Source organism: Spermophilus citellus, assembly GCF_964194105.1.
Source record: "Spermophilus citellus genome assembly, chromosome: 13".
Lineage (NCBI taxonomy): Eukaryota > Metazoa > Chordata > Mammalia > Rodentia > Sciuridae > Spermophilus > Spermophilus citellus.
This window is the reverse complement of record NC_138193.1, coordinates 13,236,092-13,261,804: the sequence shown is the minus strand read 5'-3', so window position 1 is coordinate 13,261,804 and position 25,713 is coordinate 13,236,092. Positions and strand designations below refer to the sequence as shown.

General features: G+C 44.6%; 2 protein-coding genes across 2 annotated transcripts in view; one reads left to right on the top strand and one right to left on the bottom strand.

Moving 5' to 3' along the window:
• LOC308632297 (myelin and lymphocyte protein) overlaps positions 1–25,713 on the top strand; it is a 357,374-nt gene that overhangs the window by 63,682 nt on the left and 267,979 nt on the right. The gene's annotated exons all lie outside the window — the stretch shown is intronic.
• Positions 9,154–25,713, bottom strand: part of LOC308632470 (uncharacterized protein) — a gene marked incomplete at its 3' end in the record, with an annotated part of 34,218 nt that continues 17,658 nt past the window's right edge. The window contains exons 8-12 of the mRNA XM_081264569.1: positions 11,072–11,186; positions 10,780–10,877; positions 10,497–10,613; positions 9,410–9,524; positions 9,154–9,206 (exon numbers count right to left, since the gene is read on the bottom strand). Of these exons, the coding sequence (XP_081120695.1) occupies positions 9,154–9,206; positions 9,410–9,524; positions 10,497–10,613; positions 10,780–10,877; positions 11,072–11,186 (498 nt within the window). The remainder of the gene's footprint in view (positions 9,207–9,409; positions 9,525–10,496; positions 10,614–10,779; positions 10,878–11,071; positions 11,187–25,713) is intronic.

The following is a 25,713-nucleotide window of genomic DNA, read 5'->3' as shown; positions in this document are numbered from 1 at the left end:
GTGGCTCACACCCACAAGCCCAGATACCCAGGAGGCTTAGGCAAGTGGAACCCAAGTTCAGGTCTCAAAGATAAAAGGGCTGGGGATGTGGCTCCGCATCCCGGGTGCAATTCTCAAGTACCCTGCAAAAAAAAAAAAAAACAAACACAATAAACACCCACAGATTATACTGTCCACAGAATTAAAGAACTGAGAGATGTGGACGAGTGATTTCCAGGCTCAGAGGCCATTGGCCAAGCAGCTGCCCCAAGGCTTCACCTTCTCTTCACCCTCCCATCCAACCAGGCACCATGCCTGGCTGTCTCCTTAAAAATTCTTCTGCCTGGCGGCCACACTTCTGCTCTCATCCTGCTGCCAGTTCTTTGTTCAGGGCTCTGCATCCCTGGGCCATAGGGTAAGGGTCTCCTAGTGGGTCTCTCACCTTTCCCCTGGAAATTACCACCTTTCTACACTAGGTGGCTTCTTCACTTCACAGCCCTGAGATGTCCTTTCCTGGATCCCTGCTGCCAGTTAGGAATTCTGGGCACAGCCTGCAGGACTGCCACGTGGCCCCAGCCTTCCACACCAGCCTCCTGCTGCCCTTGCCTCACCCTCCCCACAGCCGTCCAGACCTGCAGTTAGTCTTGAGCTCACTCTGATACACTTTTGTGTCTCCACCAGTCCTCCTGGTTTGCAGCACAGCAGCTCTTACAAAACCTCCCTGACCCTCTGCCCTCTGGAGCCCCACGCACCAGGCTCTGGCTGCACTGCCCTGTGTAACCTTCACACAGCGTCGTCCTCCAGAAAGGCCGGGACAGCACTTATGGGCAACTGGCTTTTGGCAAAGGGGCCATGACCACTCAATGGGGAAAAAATGGGTTCAATAAATGGTGTTGGAACAACAGCGTTCAAACCTACAGGAGAATGAAGTTGGAGCCCCACCTCACACTCTAGGCACAACTTAACTCAAAGTGCACCTATGACCTAAAGGTAAGAGATGAAAAGTGATCAGTGGTGACTTGGGCCTGGGCACCACTTGGGCAGCTGAGGGCCACTGGGCAGCTGGGGGCAATAACTAAAAAGTTGCCTTCTTGGAGTGATAAACTGTTCTAACTAGTTTACAATGGTGAGTGCACAGGTTTGTAAAAATATTAAAACCAGTGAATTGTGCGCTTCAAATGGATGAACTTTATGGTATGTGAGTTGTATTTCAATGTGGCTGAAAAAACAACTTGAAAAATGGTTATACACGAGAAGGAAAAAGAGGGGGAAAGCCAGACTTTGGTGCCAGGCATTTTGGGTGAAAAAACCCTTATGTCCCTTGCTCAATTTGTGTGCCTCCCTCCACCATGGTAACAGTGTAATAATAAAATCTACTCCGTGTAGGGATTGGGAAGACAGGGAAAATGCATGAACAGACGAAGTGAGTCCTGGCACACAGTTTAGGGCTCATGAAGTCAACCAGCTATTTAAATGGGGCCTTGAAATAGGAGAAGGGGGAAGGAAAAAAAGTGGGGGGATAGGAGGAGAACATTACAAGGACAAAAGAAGAATATCAAGACCAGACATTCTAATGGGAGTTCATAACCCACTTGATTCTAATGTATGAAATATGATATGTCAAGAGCTTTGTAATGTTGTGAACAACCAATAAAAAAAAAAAGAATAATAAAAAAAAAAAAAGACCAGACATTCTGCCAAAGATCCCTGGTCAGGTTTTGTTTTTTTTTTTTTTTTTTCTCTGCAAAATGAGTTACTAAGAAAGAACTCTGTGGGTTTTAGGGGACTTTGGGTTTCAGAATTAGAAAAGCAGGACTGTGGACCTAACAACAAAATAATGCAGAGAAGGCAGGTGGCCGCCACACAGTGGCCCTGAAGCCAACCTTATGTGGCAGAGCAGCAGGGCGCCTTCCTCAGGTGCATGCAAGGCGGGGAGGGGGGAGGCGACACCACGTGCTGACATCAGAGTCATCTCTGTACTGAGTCTCTGCACTGAGGCAACCTGTCAGCACAAATTAAACTGACTGAGGCCAGTGCTCTCCCACTCCACCTGGAGAATGACCATCGCCCTTCAGAGCTTCACAAGCGCCTCTCAGCCTTGAACCCCGGTGGACATCACCATGTGACCCCGGGGTCGTGCCTGCCTGCTAGGAAAGTGATGCTCGCCAGTTCCCTTCCCTTCACAGAGCATGCAGGAGCCATTTGGTAAACTGTGCAGCTGGCGGTCATTTTACAGCCAAGCGCCCCTACTCCCAGAGAGGCAAGGAACACGCGCAGGGCACCCAGCGACCACAGGCTGGATGGGAGAGCAGCGGGAGGCTGCTTGCCTCCCTCTGCCTGGAAACCTGCAGGCTCCATCGAGCCCGGCTCCCAGGCGCTCCACGCCCTGTCCCCAAGCTCACGTGAAAATACGCCGCCTAGAGCAGGCACGGGGTCCACAGCGCGCACCACTGCTGCCTCCCTCCGCGACAGCCTTCCCTCCTCCTGCCAGGACGTTCCCAGCCTGCGACGGGACATGCGAGACCCGAGGACCACGCCATAGCCCATATCTGGTTGGAGGGAATGTCCCAAAGGGCCAAGCATAGGCTGGTCAGCCATAGCCAAGGACTGCTCTGGCGCGGGCTGCGTGGGGCAGGGCGGGGCGGGGCGGGGGCGGGGCGGGGGCGGGGCCAGCCCCAGGCGTCCCGCGCCCCAGAGGCGGGTGGGTCAGTTGGAGGTGGAAGCTCCTGCAGAACAGTGAGGTCGGGCAACCGCTGAGGACCCTGGCTCGCAAGGTACCCATGGCAGGGACAGGCCAAGTGTAGGGAGGATCCTAAGACAGAGGAAGTGTGGAGAAATTGAAACCCGCTCCAGGAAAGCCCTGGAGTTTTGGAGATGAAGTACTTTGCTGGGATCTCACATGCATCTCTGCATTCATTCTCATTCCAACGTGTGGTCCTCACACAGGCATATCCCAGCCCTAGGCCCTGTTTTCTTTCCTCACCTCAGGCTCCACTGTATGCAGTTTGGGAACAAATGATTCACAAATCTGCCACAGAGAAACGAGGAATATGTTGTAAGAAATCCTGCTCAAATGGTGTCTAACACTTCAGATCAGGATTAGAATGTCCAAATATATAGAAAAGTGAAAATACTGGCAAACTAGAGCCAGAGCCTATCAAGACTGGCACAGTTGGGCACTGCTGCACTTTGTGGCAGAGTAATGAGACAAGGCCAGTTCATTATGGGCAGCCCAGCTCACCGGGCACCTGGCTTGGTCTGTGTTGAGGTCAAGCCTTCAAATGCTGTAATGTCAGTAGCAAGTTTGGCTTTAATTTTGGTTGGCTTGTTTGTCTTTAACTTTTAACTTTGAAAAAAATTATAGATTCATAGGAAGTTCCAAAATTGATACAAAAATATCCCCTGCACCCTTCACCCAGTTTCCCGCAATGTTATTGTTTTCCAGAACTGTAATGTGAAAACCAGTAAGTTGGTGTTGGTGTAAGCCACTGAGTTTGCTCAGATTTTAGCAGTTTTTCATACACTCGTGTGAAAGTGTGTGTGTGTGTAGTTGTATGCAGTTGTAGCATAGGTCGATTTCTGTAACCACCACCATAATCAAGATACAAAACCTCTATTTCCGCAAGGATGCCTGCTTTCACCTGCACAGACACTCATCCCTCTTCTCTCCTCCCTCCCACCATCCTGAAGCCTTGGCAATCTATTTTTCATATCTATAATTTTGTAAACTCGATGATGTTACCTAAACGGACTTATAGGATGTGATGGCTTGAGTCTGCCTTGAGACAGTTGATGTCTGTTCAAGTTGTTCTGTAGTTTCTTACATTTATTACTAAGGACTTATTCTTACCACCATTTGTCTAACCACTTACCCTTCTAGATATTTGGTTTGTTCCCAGTTTGGGGCTATTTCAAACAAAGCCATCATAAACACTCATGAACACTTTTTAGACACTTAAACTGTAAAAATTGTGGTAAAACACATATGAACTTTTTTAGGGTGAAGCCTAGTGGCATTAAATAAATTCATATTGTTGTGCTACTAAAACCACCTTCTATCCATAGTATTTGTTTCCTCTGTGCTGGGTGTGGTGGCACATGCCTGTAATCCCAGCTGCTTAGGAAGCTAAGACAGGAGCATCACAAATTCAAGGCCAGCCTCAGCAACTTTAGTGAGACCCTGCTTTGAAATAAAAACAATAAAAAGCTAGTGATACAGGTCAGTGGCAGATCATCCCTAGATTCATCCCTAATATAACTTTTTCCCTGGGGAAAAAGTTCTTTACATCGTGAAAAACTGAAACTGTACCTACTATATGTTAACTCCCCCTTCCTGTCTCAGCCCTACCATTCCCCTTTATGTCTCAAGAAGTATGCCTACTCTGAGTACCTCATGCAAGTAGAATCACACAGTATTTTTCCTATTTCTGGTTTATTTCACTTAGTATTATGTCCTAAACTTTCATCCTTTTGTAGCACTTGGCAGAATCATCCTCTTTAAGGCGGAATAACATTGCATACACATGTGTGCACACACACGACTCCATACATGTGTCATGTATGCAACTGGTACACATATATCACTCCATCTCCTGGGCGTTTATTCTGTCAACTGTCAATGGACAGTTGGGTTATTTCCACCTTTTGCATATTGTGAATAATGCTGCTATGAACATGGGTGTTATGAATATATCCTGAGTCTCTGATTTCCATTCTTTGGGATACATACCCATCCCACAGATGTTTTTGCAAAGGAATAAGATTTCATTTCTCTGGAATAAATGCCAAGTACTAAGATTTCTAGATGTGCGATCAGTATCTGCTCAGTTAAAGAAACTGCCAAACTGTTTTTCTTTTTTTTTTTTTCTGTATCAGGATATATAGATTTAGTTTATCCCTTTTTTATTTTTTTATTATTTTTTTATTGGTTGTTCAAAACATTACAAAGCTCTTGACATATCATATTTCATACATTAGATTCAAGTTGGTTATGAACTCCCAATTTTACCCCATATACAGATAGCAGAAGGGCCAAACTGTTTTTCAAAGTCATCTTAGCATTTCATATTCCCACCAGTGATGTGTAAGAGATACACTTTCTCTGCATGCTCACTAGCATGTAGAATTGTCACCATTTTTAAAGCTGCTCAATGGGTATATAGTGACATCTCGTTATGGCTTTAATTTATATAGTTAATGACACTGACCTCCTTTTCATATATGTGTGTTTTTTTCTTAACCATCTGCATATCCTTTTTGCTGAAATGTCTGTTCATGTGTTTTGCTCATTTTCTAGTTGGATTGTTTGGCTTTGCTTTTCTTTTTCCCACAGTACTGAGGATTGAACTCAGGACCACAAACATGCTAGGCAAGAGCGTAACCACTGAAAGACATTCCCAGCCCTGTTTGGTTTCTTCTACTGTTCAGTTAGAAGAGTTCTTTATTTATTCTAGGTGTGAGTCCATTTTCAGGTCACCCCCTCCAAATTGATCTCAGGACACATATTCAGAACTCATTTCCTTCCAAAAATACAAACTGTCCTTGCAAGAGAGCAATCTTACCTAGGATCACCAATATTGACAAGGAATGTGGGTCTGCTGAGAAGATGAATGGCACTTGATTTCTTTGAAATCCATTTGTCAAACTTTTTCAGAAAATACATTTGGAGTGCAGGTGCCTATATGAGCCAACTGTTGTTTACTAATGGCACAGAAAAACCAATGTGAAAGCTTCTCTGTCACCTCTCAGAAGCAGTTCTGCTTCATTCTCGTTCAGCCAGGAAGAAAACAAACAAACAAACAAACAAACAAAACACCAATGTGCTCACTTACAACAAGACTAGTTCCTGCAAGTTGAAGGTGATTGCAAAATATGCTTCATTTCTGCACTTCCAAGCAGTTCTCAGAAAGCATATTCCGAGTGCAATTGCTGCCAGATAGAAAAAGGATGCTACCAAGGGAGCTGTTGTCCCTTAGCTCACAAATTTGAGGAAGGCAGTGGAATACTGAGAAAATCAATTTTCAAAAGTTTCTTTGAAATTCATAACTCATACTTTTCAGAATAAAATGCAGGGCCCCACATCTGATGACAGATGGTACAGATGCTTCAATATGAAAACGTGAATGCCAATTAATACAAGTGTTCTGCCACACTCCAGTTCAACCAGGGACAGCCCGTAAGTGCCCACTAAGAACACACACACACACATTGTTCCTGCAAGTTGAAGCTCCTTGCTTGAACTGCTTCTGTTCTGAAATTCCAAGCTCTTCTCAGCAAGTACTTTCAGAACACAGTTCTGGCCCAATACAAAAAGTGTCCTAGCAAGAGGGTCCTGTTCCTAGAATCACCTTCATAAGGAAGCTTCCCATCTTCTGTGTGGAAGTGTGTTTCTCCTTGGCCATTATGCTGTGGTGGACACTTTTAGGAGCTCAGGTTTGTGCAGGACCATCTGACCTGGACTTTTTGACAAACCCTGTGCAGCCCTTACACCTGTTTTTTGTTTTTTGTTTTTTTGCAAGCCCTGTGTAGCATGCTCAGATGCTACAGGATTCTGCAGAACAATCCAGGCAACAGTAGGCATTCATTCATTGTTTATGGTCTACAGATTCCTAGATGGATGACACTCATTATCATTCAAAGCAGAAATTTTAGAAACCATACATATGCTATATATGGCATATATCATTCCAATCTGAAAAACTAAAATCAGAAATATTCCCAAATCAAAACAATGGATCCTCATTATGAGGCTACAAGTAGAAAATTCCATACCTGAACTCAGGGGACAGTTTACAGTCAAAACTAGGGGCACTAAATATATCAGATAAAATTGCCTTCACATTATGTGTAGAGCTGCATGTGAAGCACACATATATGCCATCTTTAGACTTGGGTTTCATTCACAGGACATCTTATGGAATTGACAATATTCCAAAATTGGAGAAGTATTTCAGCATAGACCAACTCACCCTGTCTATCTCTCAATGAGTTTATGTGCTCTTGTGTGTATCTTTGTGTGTATTTGTGTCACAGTATATAAAATATTGCATTGCTCCCGCTGCAAAACTGACCCATACTCCTAAAAACAAAACTTATTCTGAACAAATGAAACATTTCTTCCTTTTGATTTTTGTTTCCTCTAGGAATAGCTGCTACAATCAATATACTCAAATCATCAAAGTAGATCATAAAACAAAAAGATTATATTTTAAACAGTACTTGGTTTAAACAACAAATAATATAGTAATGAATGTGTTACTAAAGGGAATAAATAACAAAGAACTACTGTCAAATTATAGATTGGCAACTTGAAAAGTTTGAAGCAAATACTTAAAGAAGTGAATGTCAAAGATCGTGGGATGTTCAGCACCGCCCAGCAAGACAGCAGCAAATTGTTCTTCCAAGGATCCTGTGGAGAGCTTGAGCCTCCATTGCATCATAAGGGGGAGGTTGGACTGGATCTACTCATCCTTCTCCTTTGGATGGTCCTCTTCCTCAGCACAAAGTCGTATTGAATGCGAGTGTTCATGACATAGAAAACATTTATGTCGTGAAGAATCTTCAGCTCTGGGGAGAGGGGTATCAGGATGGAAAGTGGCACTCAATAGGTGCACCACAAGAACCCCCAACATGGGAGAACCTATGTCAGGAAGGACCTGAGCCACAGACCTGAGAGCTCTCCAATTCAGCTCCAATATCAACAAAGACATCCACAGTAGTCTTCCCCGAGGAAAAACCATGCAGAGCACTTCAACAGAACTAAGGTCTGTTGCTTCCAAAGGTTTTAGACTGTAGAACCTTCCAGTTCCTCCTGGATCTGCAAAAGCACACCACTAGGTTGGCATATGGAATCTCCCATGAAAGGCTTGTGTGCCCAAGATTCGGTCCCCACATCAGCCAAATTCACAGGTGAGTTTGGAGGGAAGCATTTGATGGTGAAATTCTCATTCAAGATGAATCCATTACTGGGAGGTGGGAGGGACTGGAAGAAAGGTTGGGCATGGGTGGAGGAAGACCTGAATTAGGTTTTGCCTTTGGTAACTATCTTGGCCCTGTTGGCTCCTCTCAATGCTCCATCTCCTGGTAGCATTCATCCTCTATCTCCTATCTGTCTTTCTCTCTCTCCCAGCCACATTCTCTCTCTCTCCCATTCTATGCCTGTTTGGCCAGGGCTGCCACACACTAGAGCTTTATGGACAGGCTCATTGCACAACCAAAGAGAAAGCTATGAAACCCGGAGAAAAGGCCTAGGATTCCTCCTCTGAGTTATTTTCCTCAAGTATGGCCACAGTGAGGACAGGCTAACCAGAACAGATACCACATTTGAGCCATGCTTCTGCCATTGTTGGTGCCCGCCTCCATGTGAACCAGGCTTCCCAGAATGGTGGCCACATCCCAAATGCTGCCCTACTGAGAACAATGGCTCCAAAGACCAGCAAAGGGACTGCTTCCCTCCAACATGGTGAATTGTCCAGTGGTGCCATGACCCCGAGTGGGGGAATACAACAGCCAGCTTCTCCTTCCTCTGAACACCTGTTTCCGCCTCTATCCTAGAGCCTTTATTCCATCCCTTCTGGGTTGGATGTTTGGGTCTCTGCTATCAATTTCTTAGGCTACCAAGGCCCCACACAGACTTCCTCTTCCATACGACTCTACTAACCCAACAGACTTAGTAGGTTAGGATAGGAGAAAATTTAACCTAGAACTCACATAGAGTTGGTAGTTTTCAGTGTAGAGAGGCTGGGATCATGGCTGCTGTGGGTGTTTGTGTCAAAAAAAAAGAGCACTGGCATTATTATCAGATGAGCTTTGTGACAGACGTGCTCAGCAAGCCCTCATCTGACTTTAGTTAGGGGTCATAACCTGGCTATTATGATCACTCCTTGGCAAGTGAACTCAGGTGCGGAAGACCATGGATATGTCCAAACACAGAAGATTCAGGCTGTGTCCCAGGCTGTGTTTTCTTCCCAATTTCATCCTGTTACTGCTTGCTAGAATCCTGGCAATGCTCTGCCCAGGCAGTGGTTTTCTGGTCACACAGAAGGCTTTCAATCCTACTGCTTCAGTCCACAGAATGCCAGTTCCCTCTTTAGCCCATGCATTCCCATGTTCCTCTGAAACCACTCCTATCCCAGACCATGAAAGCATACTGCTCCTGGACAGAGGCTTTCCTCCTCACTCCTCACTGATGTCAGCTTTGGATGCCTGTTCATGTCCAGGGGAGGCACCTGGTGGGGAGCCACAATATCCACTGGGGTGTACCATTGGACCTCAAGACCTTCCACCAGCAGAAGTGCAGTTGTGTTTGTGCACGAACCCAACACACCCTGTTGGAGTATTCTTGGGGGTCAGAGACTACTCTTTGGTGCTAAGAGTTGACCTGAGTCCACATCCTGACCCTTGCTCTCTGCCATCTGATTGTCCCACTTACTCTGACGGTGAGAGATGATTTGGCCCAGCTCATATTCCTCCGGCTTCTCCTCAGTAAGCAAGTGTAACTCATCGGCCCTGAGGATGACGTCAGGAGCCCTATCCTGGCAGGTCACCTGGAGCAGCATGGGAGACAGGCCTTCAGGAAATGGGCCTTGAAGTGACTACTCAAGGACAGTGGGCAGGGGCATTCTGGAGGCACCTCCACTCTAAATACAGGGCAACATCCATGACCCTACTACCTGAGGCTGGCCTCCTGCTCATCGCGTGGGCTCTTCCCACAGGCTACTCGCCCAATCCTCGTACATAGGACTTCCTGGGCCTGCCATTGCTCTTTGTGGAGCTGCACTCCTCTCGAAGTGAAAGGACCCCACTACCTGCATACAGATGCAATCTCATCCCACAAGTTGGGAGGAATGGGACAATAGCCTCCAAGATCCCAGGTCTGCCCGAGGATGCAGGCGGCATTGGGAATGGCCTAGGCACAAAACCTAGAGGCTTTGGTCTGGATTGCCAGGGACAAAAACAGACCCAGGAACATGACCACACACAGGAGTGCTGAAAGATAGCCACGAGAGCTCCTGGCCTCCAGAGGCTCAGTGCTGGCTGGGGTGCAGAAGGGCACCTCATCTGGCAAGGGTGGTCATTGGGTTACCTGGACATTTAGTGTGCTTGCTCCACATCCATATCGACTCTGCAGAGAGACCCTCTCAGCTCCTTGTTCAAGGAACATGCAGAACCTCACACTGCTGTCCTCCTCCATAGACGTCAGCATCCCATACAAGGGAACCTGCAACCTAGGTCCTGTCCTATTCTCATCTGTCACCCATACATGCCCCTGCCCTTCTAGACTGCATGCTGCCACCTGACACACAGACTCCCTCAGACATGGCGGTGGACAAGCTGCTGCTCTCCCTCATCTCAGCTCCAGCCCTTCACACTGACCTCTCCCTTCTTGATTCCCATCTATCCTCCTGATCATCCAGAAGCTCCAATGCAAGAGGGCATGAGTAGTAAATGGCATTGGACCAGTGTCTGCTCCCCACCCAGGTGTAAGCACCAGGGGACACCCGTGCTCCCAGGCTTACCAGGACAGTCTTGGCCATCTTTGGACTTTGAGTTTCTAAGTACACACGGATTAAGCAGGTGTCTCCCACCTGCTTGTGGGAAAGCAGCCTGGAGGACTTGCAGGTTGATTCTGAGAACTGTGGGGGATGGAACATCAGCAAACCCAGAAACAGAGAGCCACCCCAGCCTGTCAGTTGGCTCTATGGGCTTCTAGCACATGTGTCCAGGTGATGAGGCTTCTTATTTCCCCAGGTGGGAGTGGAATGGAAGAACAAGTACAGCTTGAATAAGGTAGGTGTTTACCTCCTTTCCCTTGACCTGGGGGCGTTTCCTCACGATGAAATATTTTATTCCCGGATTCATGGACAGACACACCAGTGACTGGTCAGAGACCTTGATTTCTGCAGAGCGAAGTGGAGAGAATTGTTAGGTGGCACTCAAGGATTATACCACAAAACACCCACAACCCCTGAGAGTCTCCGCCAGGCCCACCACACTTTGTTATTTTGGGCCCAAGGCCCACTTTCTCTTGGCTGTGAGTTATCCTGAGCCCACTGTGGATCATGTCTCCCCACTGTCTGATTGTCCTACTTACTCTCATTCTCAGACATCAATCTCAGCAGCTCAAAGTTGTCCACATCCTCATGCGGCAACAAATTTTGGTCCAAGGCCCTGCGGATGAGGCTCGTCACTGTCTCCTGACAGGTCACCTGGATGAGGGTGGCACAAATGTCATCAGAGAATGGCTTTTAGAGGAGCTACCCAGAAGACTGTGGTCAAACATTCAGGAGAAATCTCAGCTACATATACAAGGGCACAAGCTTGTTATCCTGCTACCTGAGTGTGGCCTCCATATACCCCCTGGGTTCTTGCAATGTGCTACTAGAACAATCCTGGTACAAATATCTGCCTGTACCTGCCATCCCCCCTCCCCCTGGAGAGCCACATTCCACTCAGCTCAAAGGACCAAACTGCCAATGCACAGACACACTCTCATCTCACTGAGATGACAGCAATGGGCCAGGGATCTGCGCACCAAGTGTGCTCTGGGATGCAGGCTGCCTTTGTGGGTGGAAGAGGCAGATGCACTGAAAATTTTGGTCCTGACTGCCACTACACAAAACAGACTCAGACACAAGAGTGTGCACTTGAGTGCTTCATGATAGCCTTGAGAGGCCCTGGCCTCTGGAAGCTCGGTGCGGGTCTGGTTGGAATGATGTACTTGACTCCGCACTGGCAGTCACTGAGCATGTCTCCTCTGCAGCTGGACACCTGCAGCATTAGCGTGTCTACTGTACATCCATAGAAATACTGCCAAGAACTCCTTTAGCTCCGTATTTACATACATGCAAAGGCTAACATTCCGAAGCTTTTGCATGACCCCCCACGTAATCCCAACCCCAAATTCCTACACATAGTCATGCTAAGGAGGTTCTCTTCCCTGCCACCAGGAACACATCCCCTCCTACACATGGGACTGTTGAGAGCCACAGCCAAAGGGGCCCCAGCAAACTTCCAGCTGCCAGCAAACTTCCAGCTGCCGGCTGATGATTGGCTCACAGCAGCCCCAGCAACATCTAGCTGATTGGCTCCTCTGCGGTGATGTTCATTGGGCTGTTTCCCCGCCCTTCAGACTGCCAGCTGATGATTGGTTCACAGCGGCCCCAGCAACATCTAGCTGATTGGCTCCTCTGCGGTGATGTTCATTGGGCTGTTTCCCTGCCCTTCAGACTGCCAGCTGATGATTGGCTCACAGAGGCCCCAGCAACATCTAGCTGATTGGCTCCTCCACGGAGCTGCTCATTGGGGGACTTCTTTGGCTCCGCCCACACAACCCAGCCAATGGGCCTCAAGAACAGGAGGATTGTGGGAGGTGGTGAGGGTTGTGTGGGGGTGAGAGGCTTGTGGGAAGCCGGTGGTGGCAGTTGGGCTCTGAGGGTTTTTTCCTGAGGAGCTGTTTTGTTTGGCGTTTGTAGTTCTAAAAATAAAGTTAGTTTCTTTTGACAAGTGGCTCCTGAATTGTGCCCAGCCAGACTGCGGCATTTGGTGGCTCGCACGGGGAGCGACTGAGGGTAAGTAAACTGCTCGCCCCTGAGGGCAGGGCGAGAGGATGGGTAGCCATTCTAAGTTTCCTCTTTTGTTTTGCTTCATTTTTGTTTTAACTTGCCTGTCCCTGGAGATGAGTGAGACGGAAGAAAAACCACTCATATCTGAGGAAAAATTATTTGCGTCTGAGAAAAAGATAGGGAGAAAGGACGGATGCACATGTCAGGAGGATAGAAAGGGTGATATAATGATTTTGTGTGGTTCCATTTTTATTGCATTCTGTCTCGGTTTTGTTTGGCGTCATCTTGTTGTGTTGTATTATAGTAGAAATACGGGAACAGAAATTAGTAAAAAACAAACCAAAAGACTGTTAAGTAAATTGTTAGAGGAAGGAGGCATCTCAGTAAAATCAAGAACAGTCAGGGCATACGTTGATACAATACAACAATGTAGCCCATGGCTTTTTAAGGAGGAGTTGTTAGATATATCACAATGGAACCATCATGGTGAAGATTTAAAAAGAATAGAAAAGAACAACCCAGGGACTCTGCCAGTTGGCACATTGACATTGTGGGCGTTGGTATCTGGTTCGCTTAGTCCAAAGCCTTCAATTCAGACAAAGGTAGAGGAAGGAGAAGACATATTGATTCAAGTAAAAGAGAAGGTCTCTCAAATTAATCAGAAAGAGGAAAAGATTCAAGTAAAAGAGAAGGTCTTTCGAGCTAGTGAGACAGAGGAAGGAAGTTTAGAGCAGAAAAAGCCATCAGGGGAAAAGTTACAACAGGAGACTGCTAATAACACTTTTCTATCAGAGAGCGTAAGTGTCCAACCATCAGCACCACCTCTACAGGAGACTGCTACTAACAGCATTCTATCACTAGAGGACATAAGTGTCCAATCAACAGCACCACCTCCATATGCTAGGAGACGCCCAACCCCCACAGTTGATAGTTGGGATCCTGAGACAGGATCTCAAGTATGCCCTGTATTTGAGGTAGGAGGGCAGCGAATTTACCAGGGTTTAAATTTCAAAACAGTGAAGGAGCTAAAAGAGGCTGTAACAACCTATGGTCCTCAAGCACCCTTCACTGTAAGCTTGGTCGAATCCATTACCAACTTAAACATGATGCCAGCAGATTGGGCTAATATTTGTAAACCTGTGCCAAATGGAGGACAATACCTGTTATGGAAGGTTGCCAATGAGGAATTTTGCAAGGAGACGGCTAGGCGAAATGCAGTAGCTGGTTATTCTCAGAGAAATCTAGATATGTTGTTAGGAAAGGGACCTTATGAGGATCGGCAGCAACAAATTGCATATGATCCTGGCGTATACTCACAAATTGCTGTAGATGCAGTTAAGGCATGGAAAACTTTACAAGGACATGGAGGTTTACAAGGTCAATTATCTAAGGTAATACAAGGAGCTAATGAACCTTACGCTGAATTTGTAGATAGGCTTATTCAAACAGCTACCAGAGTTTTTGGGAATACAGAACAAGCAATGCCATTAATAAAACAACTGGCTTATGACCAAGTGAATCGTTGGTGCAGAGATATCATTAGACCATGGAAACAGGAAGATTTAAACACATATATTAAATTATGTAGAGACATTAATGAACAAGAGCAAGTCATGGCAGCTGCAGTAAAATAGGCTTTAGATGCCAGAGACATTAATGAACAAGGGCAAATTGTGGCAGCTGCAGTAAAACAGGCTTTATATACCAGGCCAAGAACATGCTACAATTGTCAACAAACAGGACATTTTAAAAGGAATTGCCCCATAGGAGGAGGGTTTAACAAAACTAAGTATCAAAGGAGTAGAATACCGGGTATTTGCCCACGATGCCATAGAGGGAGACATTGGGCTAATGAATGCCGTTCTCAAACCACCATAGAGGGTACTCCATTACATTGGGCTAATGAATGCCGTTCTCAAACCACCATAGAGGGTACTCCATTATCAAAAAACGAACAAGGACAAGGTGTTTATCCACAATATCGTGGACAAAGGCATCGGGCTCCGTTGCCAAAAAATGGACAGGGGGCCCCAATCCTCCAGGGCCCCAAACCACAAATATACGGAGCACTGGAGGAACCCAGCAACCCCATCAGGGTAGTGACCAGGACACATTGTCCATCAGATCCCTCATCAGACAAACCAGAGGGAGCACAGGGTTGGACATCTGCGCCTCCACCAGATCAGTACTAACTCCAGAGATGGGAGTTCAAATCATTCCCACAGGGGTAAAAGGACCTCTTCCCAAAGGACCAGTAGGCTTATTATTGGGACGCAGCTCTTCTACTCTAAAAGGACTTTTGATAAGTCCTGGGGTAATTGATCCCGATTATGAAGGTGAAATAAAAATTATAGCCAGTTCTCCAAAGGGTATATCAATAATTTCACCAGGAGATAGAATAGCACAGTTACTAATAATACCAAGCCTACATGATAAATTTTCCAGTCATGCTGTAGAAAGAGGTTCCAAGGGATTAGGCTCCACAGGTGTAGATTGGGCTATGCTTTCTTTAAATTTAGATTCTCGCCCCATGCTAAAACTAAATATTCAAGGACATGAATTTAATGGGCTACTGGATACAGGTGCAGACCTTAGCATCATCTCTCGTCAAGAATGGCCAAAACATTGGCCATTACAACAAGCCACTCAAACGCTTCGAGGCCTAGGAGTGGCGACTAATCCCGATAGAAGCGCAATGGTGTTAGATTGGAAGGATCCTGAAGGATGTGAAGGAACTATACAGCCATATGTATTGGATCATCTTCCCGTAAATTTATGGGGACGAGATGTCTTAGATCAATTAGGTTTGACATTAACAAATAACATCAATCAAAATGCACCCACTATTATGGCTAGACAAGGTTTTAGGAAAGGAAAAAGATTAGAAAAACAAGAACAAGGTATAGCAGCACCAATACAAATAGATCAAGGAACAGACAGACATGGGTTGGATTTTCACAAAGGGCCACTGAGACAATAAAAATTACATGGAAATCAGAAAGACCAGTATGGGTTCCTCAGTGGCCCTTGACTAAAGAAAAGATACAAGTAGCCCATGATCTGGTCAAACAACAATTAGCGGAAGGACATATACAACCTTCTGTATCTCCCCATAATACTCCCATTTTTGTCATCAAAAAGAAATCTGGTAAATGGAGATTATTGCAAGACTTAAGAGCCATTAATAATGAAATGGTCATTATGGGACCTGCTCAATCGGGGATTCCTCAATTGTCTGCTTTGCCAAAAACTTGGTATGTTTTAGTTATAGATATTAAAGATTGTTTTTTTTTTCAATTCCAATTCATCCTGAGGATAGTCCACGTTTTGCATTTACTATCCCTGCACTAAATCATGAAGGTCCTGATCAGAGATATGAATGGAAAGCACTCCCTCAAGGGATGGCTAACAGCCCAACTATGTGTCAAATTTATGTTAACAAAGTAATCCAGCCACTTAGAAATCAAAATCCTGAACTACAAATATTTCACTATATGGATGATGTATTATTAGCACACAAAGCTAAAAACACATTGCTAGAATGTTATGCCACACTTACAAATTTATTAAAAAATTATAATCTAGAGATAGCAATATATAAAGTACAATTAAATTTTCCAATTAATTATTTAGGAGTTCTATTATCCTCAACCATGGTCCGTCCACCAAAAATTCAAATACGAGTAAATCAACTCAAATCACTTAATGACTTTCAAAAGTTATTAGGAGACATAAATTGGATGAGGCCTTATTTAGGTATTCCAACAGGAGAATTGGGACCTTTATTTGATATCCTAAAAGGTCCATCAGATCCAAATTCACCCCGAATGTTAACGCCTGAAGCAAGAAAGGCATTAAAAATCATTGAAACATATATGAAAAATATGCATTTGGATAGAATTGATATAAGTTTGCTTTTATTATTTATTGTACTACCAACAAAAAATATTCCTACAGGAGTATTTTGGCAAGAAGGTCCATTATTATGGATACATTTATCTTATTCTCCTAACACTATTCTTACTAGGTATCCTGAGGCTGTAGGACAATTAATACTCAAAGGAATAAAAACAGCAAAGGGAGTATTTGGAATTTCTCCCAATAAAATTATTACTCCATATACTATGAATCAAATTGATGAATTAGCTAATGAGTTAAATACTTGGGTAATAATCATGTGCAAATCTAATGTTTCATTTGATAACCACTTACCATCTAATCCTTTATTGTCTTTTTGGTCATTGCATCCTGTAATTTTTCCAAAAATGACAAGAAAAACACCTATCATGAATGCTCCAAATATATTCACTGATGGGTCAAATAATGGTACAGCAGCAATAGTTACACCTGATCAAACTTTTACATTTTTAGTACCCAAACAATCAGCTCAAAAGGTAGAGCTTAATGCAGTATTACAAGCTTTTGTGATGTTTAAAGATTCTGTATTTAATTTATTTTCTGATAGTCAGTATATAGTTAATGCTATAGTATCCCTTGAAGATGCTGGTAGGATTTCCCCTTCTTCTACTGTTTTCTCTTTGTTTTCCACTATACAAAGTTTAATCTGGGACAGAAAAGATCCATTCTTTATAGGACATATCAGGGCACATACAGGATTATCTGGAGCCCTTAGTTTGGGCAATGATTTAGCAGATAAAACTACACATGACATACATATTTTCTCTACACTAGAAGAAGCTATAAATTTTCATAAAAGGTTCCATGTCAATGCTAATACTTTACAAAAGCATTTTAAAATAACTAAGGAACAAGCTAGACAAATAATAAAACAATGTCAAAATTGTGTGACCTTTTTACCACAAGTTAATCTTGGAGTCAATCCTAGAGGATTGATACCTAACCATATTTGGCAGATGGACATCACACACTTGCCAGAATTTGGAAAATTAAAATATTTGCATGTTACAGTTGATACTTCTTCTGGATTTTTGATGGGCTCCCTTCATGCCGGAGAAAAAACTAACGATGTTATAGCTCATTGCTTACAAAATTTTGCCACTGTGGGCATTCCAAAACAGTTAAAAACAGATAATGCCCCTGGTTATACTTCTAGCTCTTTTAAACAATTTTGCTCATCATTTGGCATTACTCATATAACAGGAATCCCATACAATCCACAGGGACAAGGCATAGTTGAAAGAGCTCATCAAACTATTAAAATGTACTTATTAAAGCAAAAAGACGGAATTGGGAAGGGGTATATATTCCCCAAAGATAAACTTAAAATAACCCTTTTTACTCTAAACTTTTTAAATTTGGATTCATCAGGACTTAGTGCTGCAGAAAGGCATATGTGTCCAAAAAATGTACATAAGCCCAAGGTACTTTGGAGAGATATTCTAACAGGACAATGGAAAAGTCCTGACCCAGTAATTGTCTGGAGTCGGGGGTCTCTTTGTGTGTTTCCACAGGAAGAACAGCAGCCGATCTGGATTCCAGAGAGATTAACCAAGGTCCTGACCCAGTGATTGTCTGGAGCCGGGGGCCTGTTTGTGTGTTTCCACAGGGAGAACAGCAGCCGATTTGGATTCCAGAGAGATTAACTAAAGCGATTTCTACAGACCAAAAAGAAGATGATTTGGCTCAAATCCATAACAGCTGATATCCAAAACTCCAGTTTGGCTATTCTTACATCTGCAACAGAACCAGGATGCTTTTTTCAATATCTGTTTTATTATTGCCCTTTCCCATATCATGAAGTTCTAAGTTTGTTTTTTGAGCTCATACAGACCTAGGTTAATATTTTGCTGATCAGTTCTATTTTTTGACTATAGAGTTTTTAAACATTGCAAAGGAGATTTCACCTGTAAAAAGTTATAAGGCCTTTACTATTATGTTATGTGTTGTATGTATTATATTATGTGTGCACACTTGTGTTTTGTGTTATATGTTTGAATGTACGTATGTCCATATATCATATATGATGAGCGCTCATGAAAAAATGGATCCAAATATTTTTTTTATTCACGTGATTTAAATGGTTCAATTTAAATTGGGTAAATAACTGTTAATGATCATTTTAATATGTAAACAAAAAAGGAGGTTAACAGATCTGTTTGTTTACTTTCACCTTTCCTTTTCATTATATTTAATAATTCTCACCTTACCTTTTCATTATATTTAATAATTCTCTTCAAAATAATGTAAATTGTTAAGAAAATTGTTTTCTTTTAGTGTCTTCTGGAATGTTACACAATTTTTTCTTTAGCCATTATTGCCAGAATTCCTATCTTCATCCCAGTGCCGGTGAAGACAATGTAAATTGTTAAGAAAATTGTTTTCTTTTAGTGCCTTCTGGAATGTTACATAATCTTTTCTTTAGCAATTATTGCCAGAATTCCTATCTTCATCCCAGTGCCGGTGAAGACAAAGATAAAACTAATCTACAGCTTCTGCAATAGCCATCACTGAACTGCTTGCAGAACTTGCATAGACTATGTGCAGAACTTGCAGAACTTGCCTAGACTTGCCTAGACTATGCATTGTGAACTATTTGTTGGTGCAGCGACTTGTGGTAGTGTTGGGGTATTTTTGCTGATGATGTCATTGGTGGTACAATTTTTCCAACAAGAGCCATCAGTTGGCTTGGTGTATCTTCCTCCCTTCTGCTTGTCATGACAAAGACCTCTCCACAGGTGTGGCTGTATACTGGACCGGTAGTCAATGACGGGTAAGATCCAATTACAATGGTACCAACCTAAGACAGGAGGCTGACGCCCTGAGGTCAGCTCATCTGAAGACAGGTAAGGACCATATGTAGTATTGGACAACCTAAGGCAGGCACGGTCCCCAAGCCACATGCTTGTTGTTTAAACAGAGAGGGGGAGATGTTGAGAGCCACAGCCAAAGGGGCCCCAGCAAACTTCCAGCTGCCAGCAAACTTCCAGCTGCCGGCTGATGATTGGCTCACAGCAGCCCCAGCAACATCTAGCTGATTGGCTCCTCTGCGGTGATGTTCATTGGGCTGTTTCCCCGCCCTTCAGACTGCCAGCTGATGATTGGTTCACAGCGGCCCCAGCAACATCTAGCTGATTGGCTCCTCTGCGGTGATGTTCATTGGGCTGTTTCCCTGCCCTTCAGACTGCCAGCTGATGATTGGCTCACAGAGGCCCCAGCAACATCTAGCTGATTGGCTCCTCCACGGAGCTGCTCATTGGGGGACTTCTTTGGCTCTGCCCACACAACCCAGCCAATCGGCCTCAAGAACAGGAGGTTTGTGGGAGGTGGTGAGGGTTGTGTGGGGGTGAGAAGCTTGTGGGAAGCCGGTGGTGGCAGTTGGGCTCTGAGGGTTTTTTCCTGAGGAGCTGTTTTGTTTGGCGTTTGTAGTTCTAAAAATAAAGTTAGTTTCTTTTGACAAGTGGCTCCTGAATTATGCCCAGCCAGATGCGGCATGGGACAAGTCACTGCCACCTCCTCTGCTCCAACCTCACTCATTGAGAATACCAAGTTCTAGGCACTGCAGCCTGCATCCTCTCTGTTTTCCTCTGCCTCGATGGACCTCCAACTCAGCCCAGATGGATCTGTCCTTTCTAGTCAGAAGCCCTATCATGGCTTCCATTTCTAGGCCCTGATTCCTGGTTAACGCAGCCAGAGCTCACTTTCAAGGTAGTCTCTTCAGATCCCTTCCCTAGCCTAACCACAGTGTGGGCTCTGGCCCCACCCCTTACTCTCTACACCACCATTCCACATTATGGTCTTCCTGTCCCACTCTGTGACCCAGGACTGCCCATGACTGACCCCACCCAACAACAAGCTGTTGAACCAGGTACCATCAGTGGTAGAAATAACCAGAGATAGGAAGATTTCACAGATAGTTAATGAGACTTCCTGACCAGTCAAATGACGTAAGAGGAAGTCAATGAATTCTAACCTCAAGGGAAAATCCTACGTTACACTGGCTGTCAAATTCAGCTGCACACTGGAGCCACCTGGGAGCTGTGCATAGTACTGACCGCTGGACCACACACTGGCACTGGGCTGATGGAATGGCTCTGGGCTAAGATGGGACACTGGGGTTTGTAAATTACCAGTTGAGTATAATACAAAGCAAACTTTGGAGACATTGCTTTTTCCCCACATGAAGAACTGTGTGCATACAGATGCAGAAGTACACAAATCTGCAGCATAAGGCTCCTTGAGATCCATAGATTAAAAGCACTGCACTGACCAGCACCCTGGCTAGGCACACCACCAGCCCCCTGGAAGCCTCCTATTTCCACCTTCCCAGGTGATCACAGCCCTGCCATCCAAGCATGGAGGAGTCCTCCCTGCTGAGAGACTTCAATGTGCAGAAGGGAGAGGCCTGGATGAGGCCCGATTGAAGGGAGGATGGGATCTGAGGAGCGGACCAGAGAGAGGAAAGATAGGAAAGGGAGGGAAGCTGGCGAGGGCAGGGTGGCAGCATCACTGGAAAAGAGGCCCCAGGAGGAACTGCTACAGACTCTCAGCTGAAGACACCCGTGCGGGCCTGAGGAGTTCTCAAGCACAGCCTTCCTTGCCTATGCGGGAGCTCTGTGTTCAATAGACACTTTGCAATTTTTTTTTTTTTTTGATTCAGAGAACCACTACCGTGCTGGACTTGGATGAGTTGAGTGATAAAGGACATGCAGGGACCCACATGCAACAAACAGGTTCACTGATGGCACAAGGGCTTCAAAGTGAAACTGTGTCTGCCAGTTATTACAAGTCATTCTGCGGCACTCTAGTTCAAACAGGGACAGCCACAAATTCCTCACTGGGAACACGCTTTACTGCTGCAAGTGGAAGCTGCTGGATGAACCCACTTCACTTCTGAACTTCTCAGCTCTCCTGAGCAAGCACATTCAGAACCCACTTCAGGCCCAATAGGAAAAGTGTACCTATAAGAGAACCCTTGTAGCTCCGATCACCAACGTTAAAGAGGAAAGCTGCTCTTTGAAGAAGATCCATTTGCCAAGGTTTCACTGAAATCAATGGTTCCCCCTTACTCAGAAAACAAACTGGAAATGCAGGAGCCTTCATGCAGGGAATCTGAATTTCCAATGGAAGAGTGCTTCAGAGAGAAACTTAGAGTGCCGGCTCTGAGAAGCGGTTCCACTTCATGCAGCTTCAACCAGAAACAAGCCTCAATGTGCTTACAGAGAACAAGACCGTTCCTTCAATTGGAAGCGGACTGCACAAAATGCTTCTGTTCTGCACTTCCAAGTTTTTCTCAGCCAGCACATTCAGACGACGTTTACACCCAAAGTGCAAATTGTGCTACCCAGAGATCCCTTGGGACATTCTGAAAACTATCTTGAAATTGCATGAGCCTGTCTGCAATGATCTGTGCTTTACTGAGTGCATAGTTGGTTTGAAGTGAAACGGTGCCATCAGCTCTGACAAGAGGTTCTGCTTCCTGTATGTTCAACCAGGGAAAAACCGCCACGTGTGCACTGAGAACAAAGCTACTTTGTGCACAAACTTCTTCTGTTTGGCCCCTACAAATGGATCTCAGGATGCACATTCAGAACACATTTCCTGCAAAATCATGACAAAGTATCATTGCAAAAGTCCACTCTGGTCTCGCATCACCAACATTAATTAGGAAATGAATTGCACAAGGTTTCATTGTATTCCCTTGGTCTCTTTCTTCTAAAAGCTCATTGAAACTGCAAGTGCCTGACAGCACCCAACTTACCATTGACCAAGAACACAGCTGTTTCCAATAGAAACTGTGCCTGCTAGCTCTCAGAAGCCATTTACCTAAGGCTACTTCAGGCAGGTACAAAGCTCAATGGGCACGATGAGAAAAATGTCATTTCCTAATGTGGGAGCTGCTTGCCAAAGTTCTTCTGTGCTGCACTTCCAAAATATTTTCGGGAAGCACACTCAGAGCACAGTTTCAGCCCATATGCAAAGAGTGCTAGCAAGAGAGCCCTTGGATGTAGGTTCAGCAACTGGAGGAGAACTGTGGGCCCACTGGGAAGAGCAATTCCCCAAGGTGGATTGAAATCCATTGCTCAATTGTTTGTCACAGAATTCACTTGAAATGCAAGTGCCTGCCTGCATTGAACTCGCATTGACCAATTGTACAGACGCTTCAGAGGGAAATTGCCACCTCTGAGAAGCTGTGGTTCTTCATGCTGGTTTAAGTAGTGACAAACCTCAATGTGCTCACTGAGATCAAAATGAGCTCCTGAATGTTGAAGCTGCTGAGAGACTGCTTTACTTTTGCACTCCCAAACTACTCTCAGCAAGAACATTCAGAGCCAAGGTCAGGCCCAAAATACAATGTGGGCTGACAAGAGAGTCCTTGCACCCAGGACCACCAATTTTGAGAAGGCAATGAGGACTGCTGAAAAGATCAATTCCACAAATTCCATGGAAACCCACTCATCAGATGTTTCTGAAAACACTGGAAATGCAGGTTTCATGCAAGGAACTCTGGGTGACAGATGGCAAAGTTTGCCAAATGCAAACATGCCTACCAGCTCTGAGAAGCTGTTCTCATTCACACTGCTTCAACCAGGGAAAAGTCCCCATGTGTTCACTGAGAACAAGTTAGCTTGTGCCACTTGAAGCTGCTTCCACAAACATCTTCACTTATGCACTTCTAAGCTGTTCTCCTCAAGCCCTCTCAGAGCACAATTCAGGCATGAAACACAAAGGGTGCCAGAAAGAGTTCTCTTGAATCTAGCATCACCAACTTGCAGGGGAAAAGAGGACCAGCTGAGAAGATCAGTTCTCCAAAGTCTCAGTGACATCCATTTGTCACACATGTTTACAACATTCACTTGAAGTGCAGGTGCCCACATGAGTGAACTGTTTTTGGTCAATGGCACAGACGCTTCAATGTGAAAGCATGCCTGTCACCTGTAAGAAGCAGTTTTGATTTCTTCTAGGTCACACAGAAAAAAAATATTATGTGCCCACTTACAAGAAAGTTAATCAACAAAGAAAATTGAAACTGCTTGCAGCAAACGGCTTCCATTCTCCCACTCCCCAGCTATTTTCAGCAATCACATCCAGAGTCCAATTCCAGCCCAATATAAAATGTGTGCTCCCAAGGAAGCCTGTATAATTGACATCACCCAACTTGGGGAGGCAAGGGGAATGCTGTGAAGATCAGTTCTCCAAAGGTTCATTGAAATCCAAAACTCCTATTTTTTCATAAAACTCAATGAAATGCAGGGGCCTCACCTGCAGCCATCAGTGGTTGACAGATGGCACAGAGGCTTCAATGTGAAACCATGAATGCCAATCATTACAAGTGCTTCTGAAACACTCTAGTTCAACCAGGGACAAGCCAAAGTGCTCAAGGAAAACAAACTTTGTACCTGCAAGTGGAAGCAGCTTGCACAAACTGCTTCAGTCAGGAAATTCCAAGTTCTTCTCAGCAAGCACATTCAGAGCACAGTTCTGGCCCAATAGAAAAAGGGTCCTAGCAAAAGGGTCTCACACCTACAATCACCTTCATAAGATAGCCTCCCATCTTCTGTGTGGAAGTGGGTTTCTTCTTGGCCCCTATGCTGTTGAGGAGATCACTAGGAACTCAGCTTCATGCAGGACCATCTGACCTGGACATTTTGCAAGCCCTATGAAGCCCTCACACATGCTCAAATGCTACAGGACTTTGCAGAATAGTCCAGGCAACAGTAGACATTCATTCATTGTCTAGAGTCTACAGATTCCTAGATGCATGGCATTCATTATCATCAAATGCACAATTTTGATCAAAAATCATATATGTATAGATAGATAGATAGATAGATAGATAGATAGATAGATAGATAGATAGATAGATAGATCATTCCAATCTGAATGAAAAAAATCAGAAATATCCCCAAATGCAAAGAGTGGATCCCCTTTGTGATGCTACCAGTGGAAAATTCCACAGCTGACCTCATGGGATGCTTCACAGTCAAAACACAGCTGCATGAAAAATATTCCATGTCATGACCTTCTGGTTATGTGGAAAGTGGCATGTGAAGTACACAAGCATGTCTTCTTCAGACATGGGATTTATTTGCAGGACACCTGATGCAATTGAATATACTCCAAAATGGGAGAAATCAGAACCACGTCTCCAAAGTATTTCAGAAGAGACCAACTCCATCTGTGTATCTATCTCTCAGTGAGTGTGTGTGCTCTAGTGTGTGTGTGTGTGTGTGTGTGTGTGTGTTTGTGTGTGTGTGCTCTAGTGTGTCTTTGTGTGTCTTTGTTTGTGTATGTGCCATGATAGCTGATACTTCATTGTCCCCATTGGAAAACTGACTCAGATAATGCCATCTGCCAAACTCCTAAAAACCAAAGTTCTTGCTGATACAAGGAAACATTCCTTCCTGTTGGTTTGGATGTTTCCTTTAGGAATTACTGCTACATTTAGTATACTCAAATCATCAGAGTAGATCAGGTAACAAAAACATATATATTTTAAAATAATAATATATTAATGGAAACAACAAATACAGGATAGCGTAACAACTGTGTTACTAAACAAGGTCAAGGACAATGGCAAACTATAGATTCAAACTTTGAAGCAAATAGTAATCAATGTAAATATCCCTGGGCTGCCTCAGCCCCGCGCAGGCACACAGCAGCAGAATGGTTTTGCAAGCATCCTCAGGAGGGCTGGAGCCTTCTTTGCAGGATGAGTGGGAGGTTGAGGCTGGATCCAGTCATCATTCTTTTGGGAGAGGCTCCTTTTCCTCAGCACGAAGTTGGATTTTTTGTGAGGATTCTTGGCATAAAATACGTTGGCCTGTGCTGGAATCCTCAGCTCTGGGGAGAGAGGGGTGTACAAAAAGAAGGTGGCACTCAGAAGGTGCTCCCTAGGAAACCCCAACATCTGAGAGCCTGTGCCAGAAAAGGCCAGAGCCACACACCTGAGAGCTCCCCAATTCAGCACCAATACCAACAAAGACAGCCTCCACAGTCCTCCCTGAGGAAGAACTAGGCAGAGCACTTCAACAGACCTAATGTCTGTTCCAACCAAAGGCTTTGGACTCCAGAACATCTCAGGTCCTCTTGCATCTGCCAAAGCACACCACTAGATTTACATCTGAAATCTCCCACAAAAGGCTCCTGTGCCGAAGATTCAGTCCCCACATGAGCCATCTTCATAGGTGGGTTTGGAGGGAAGCATTGGACGGTGAGTGCTCTGATGTCATCATGAAATTCTCATTCAAGA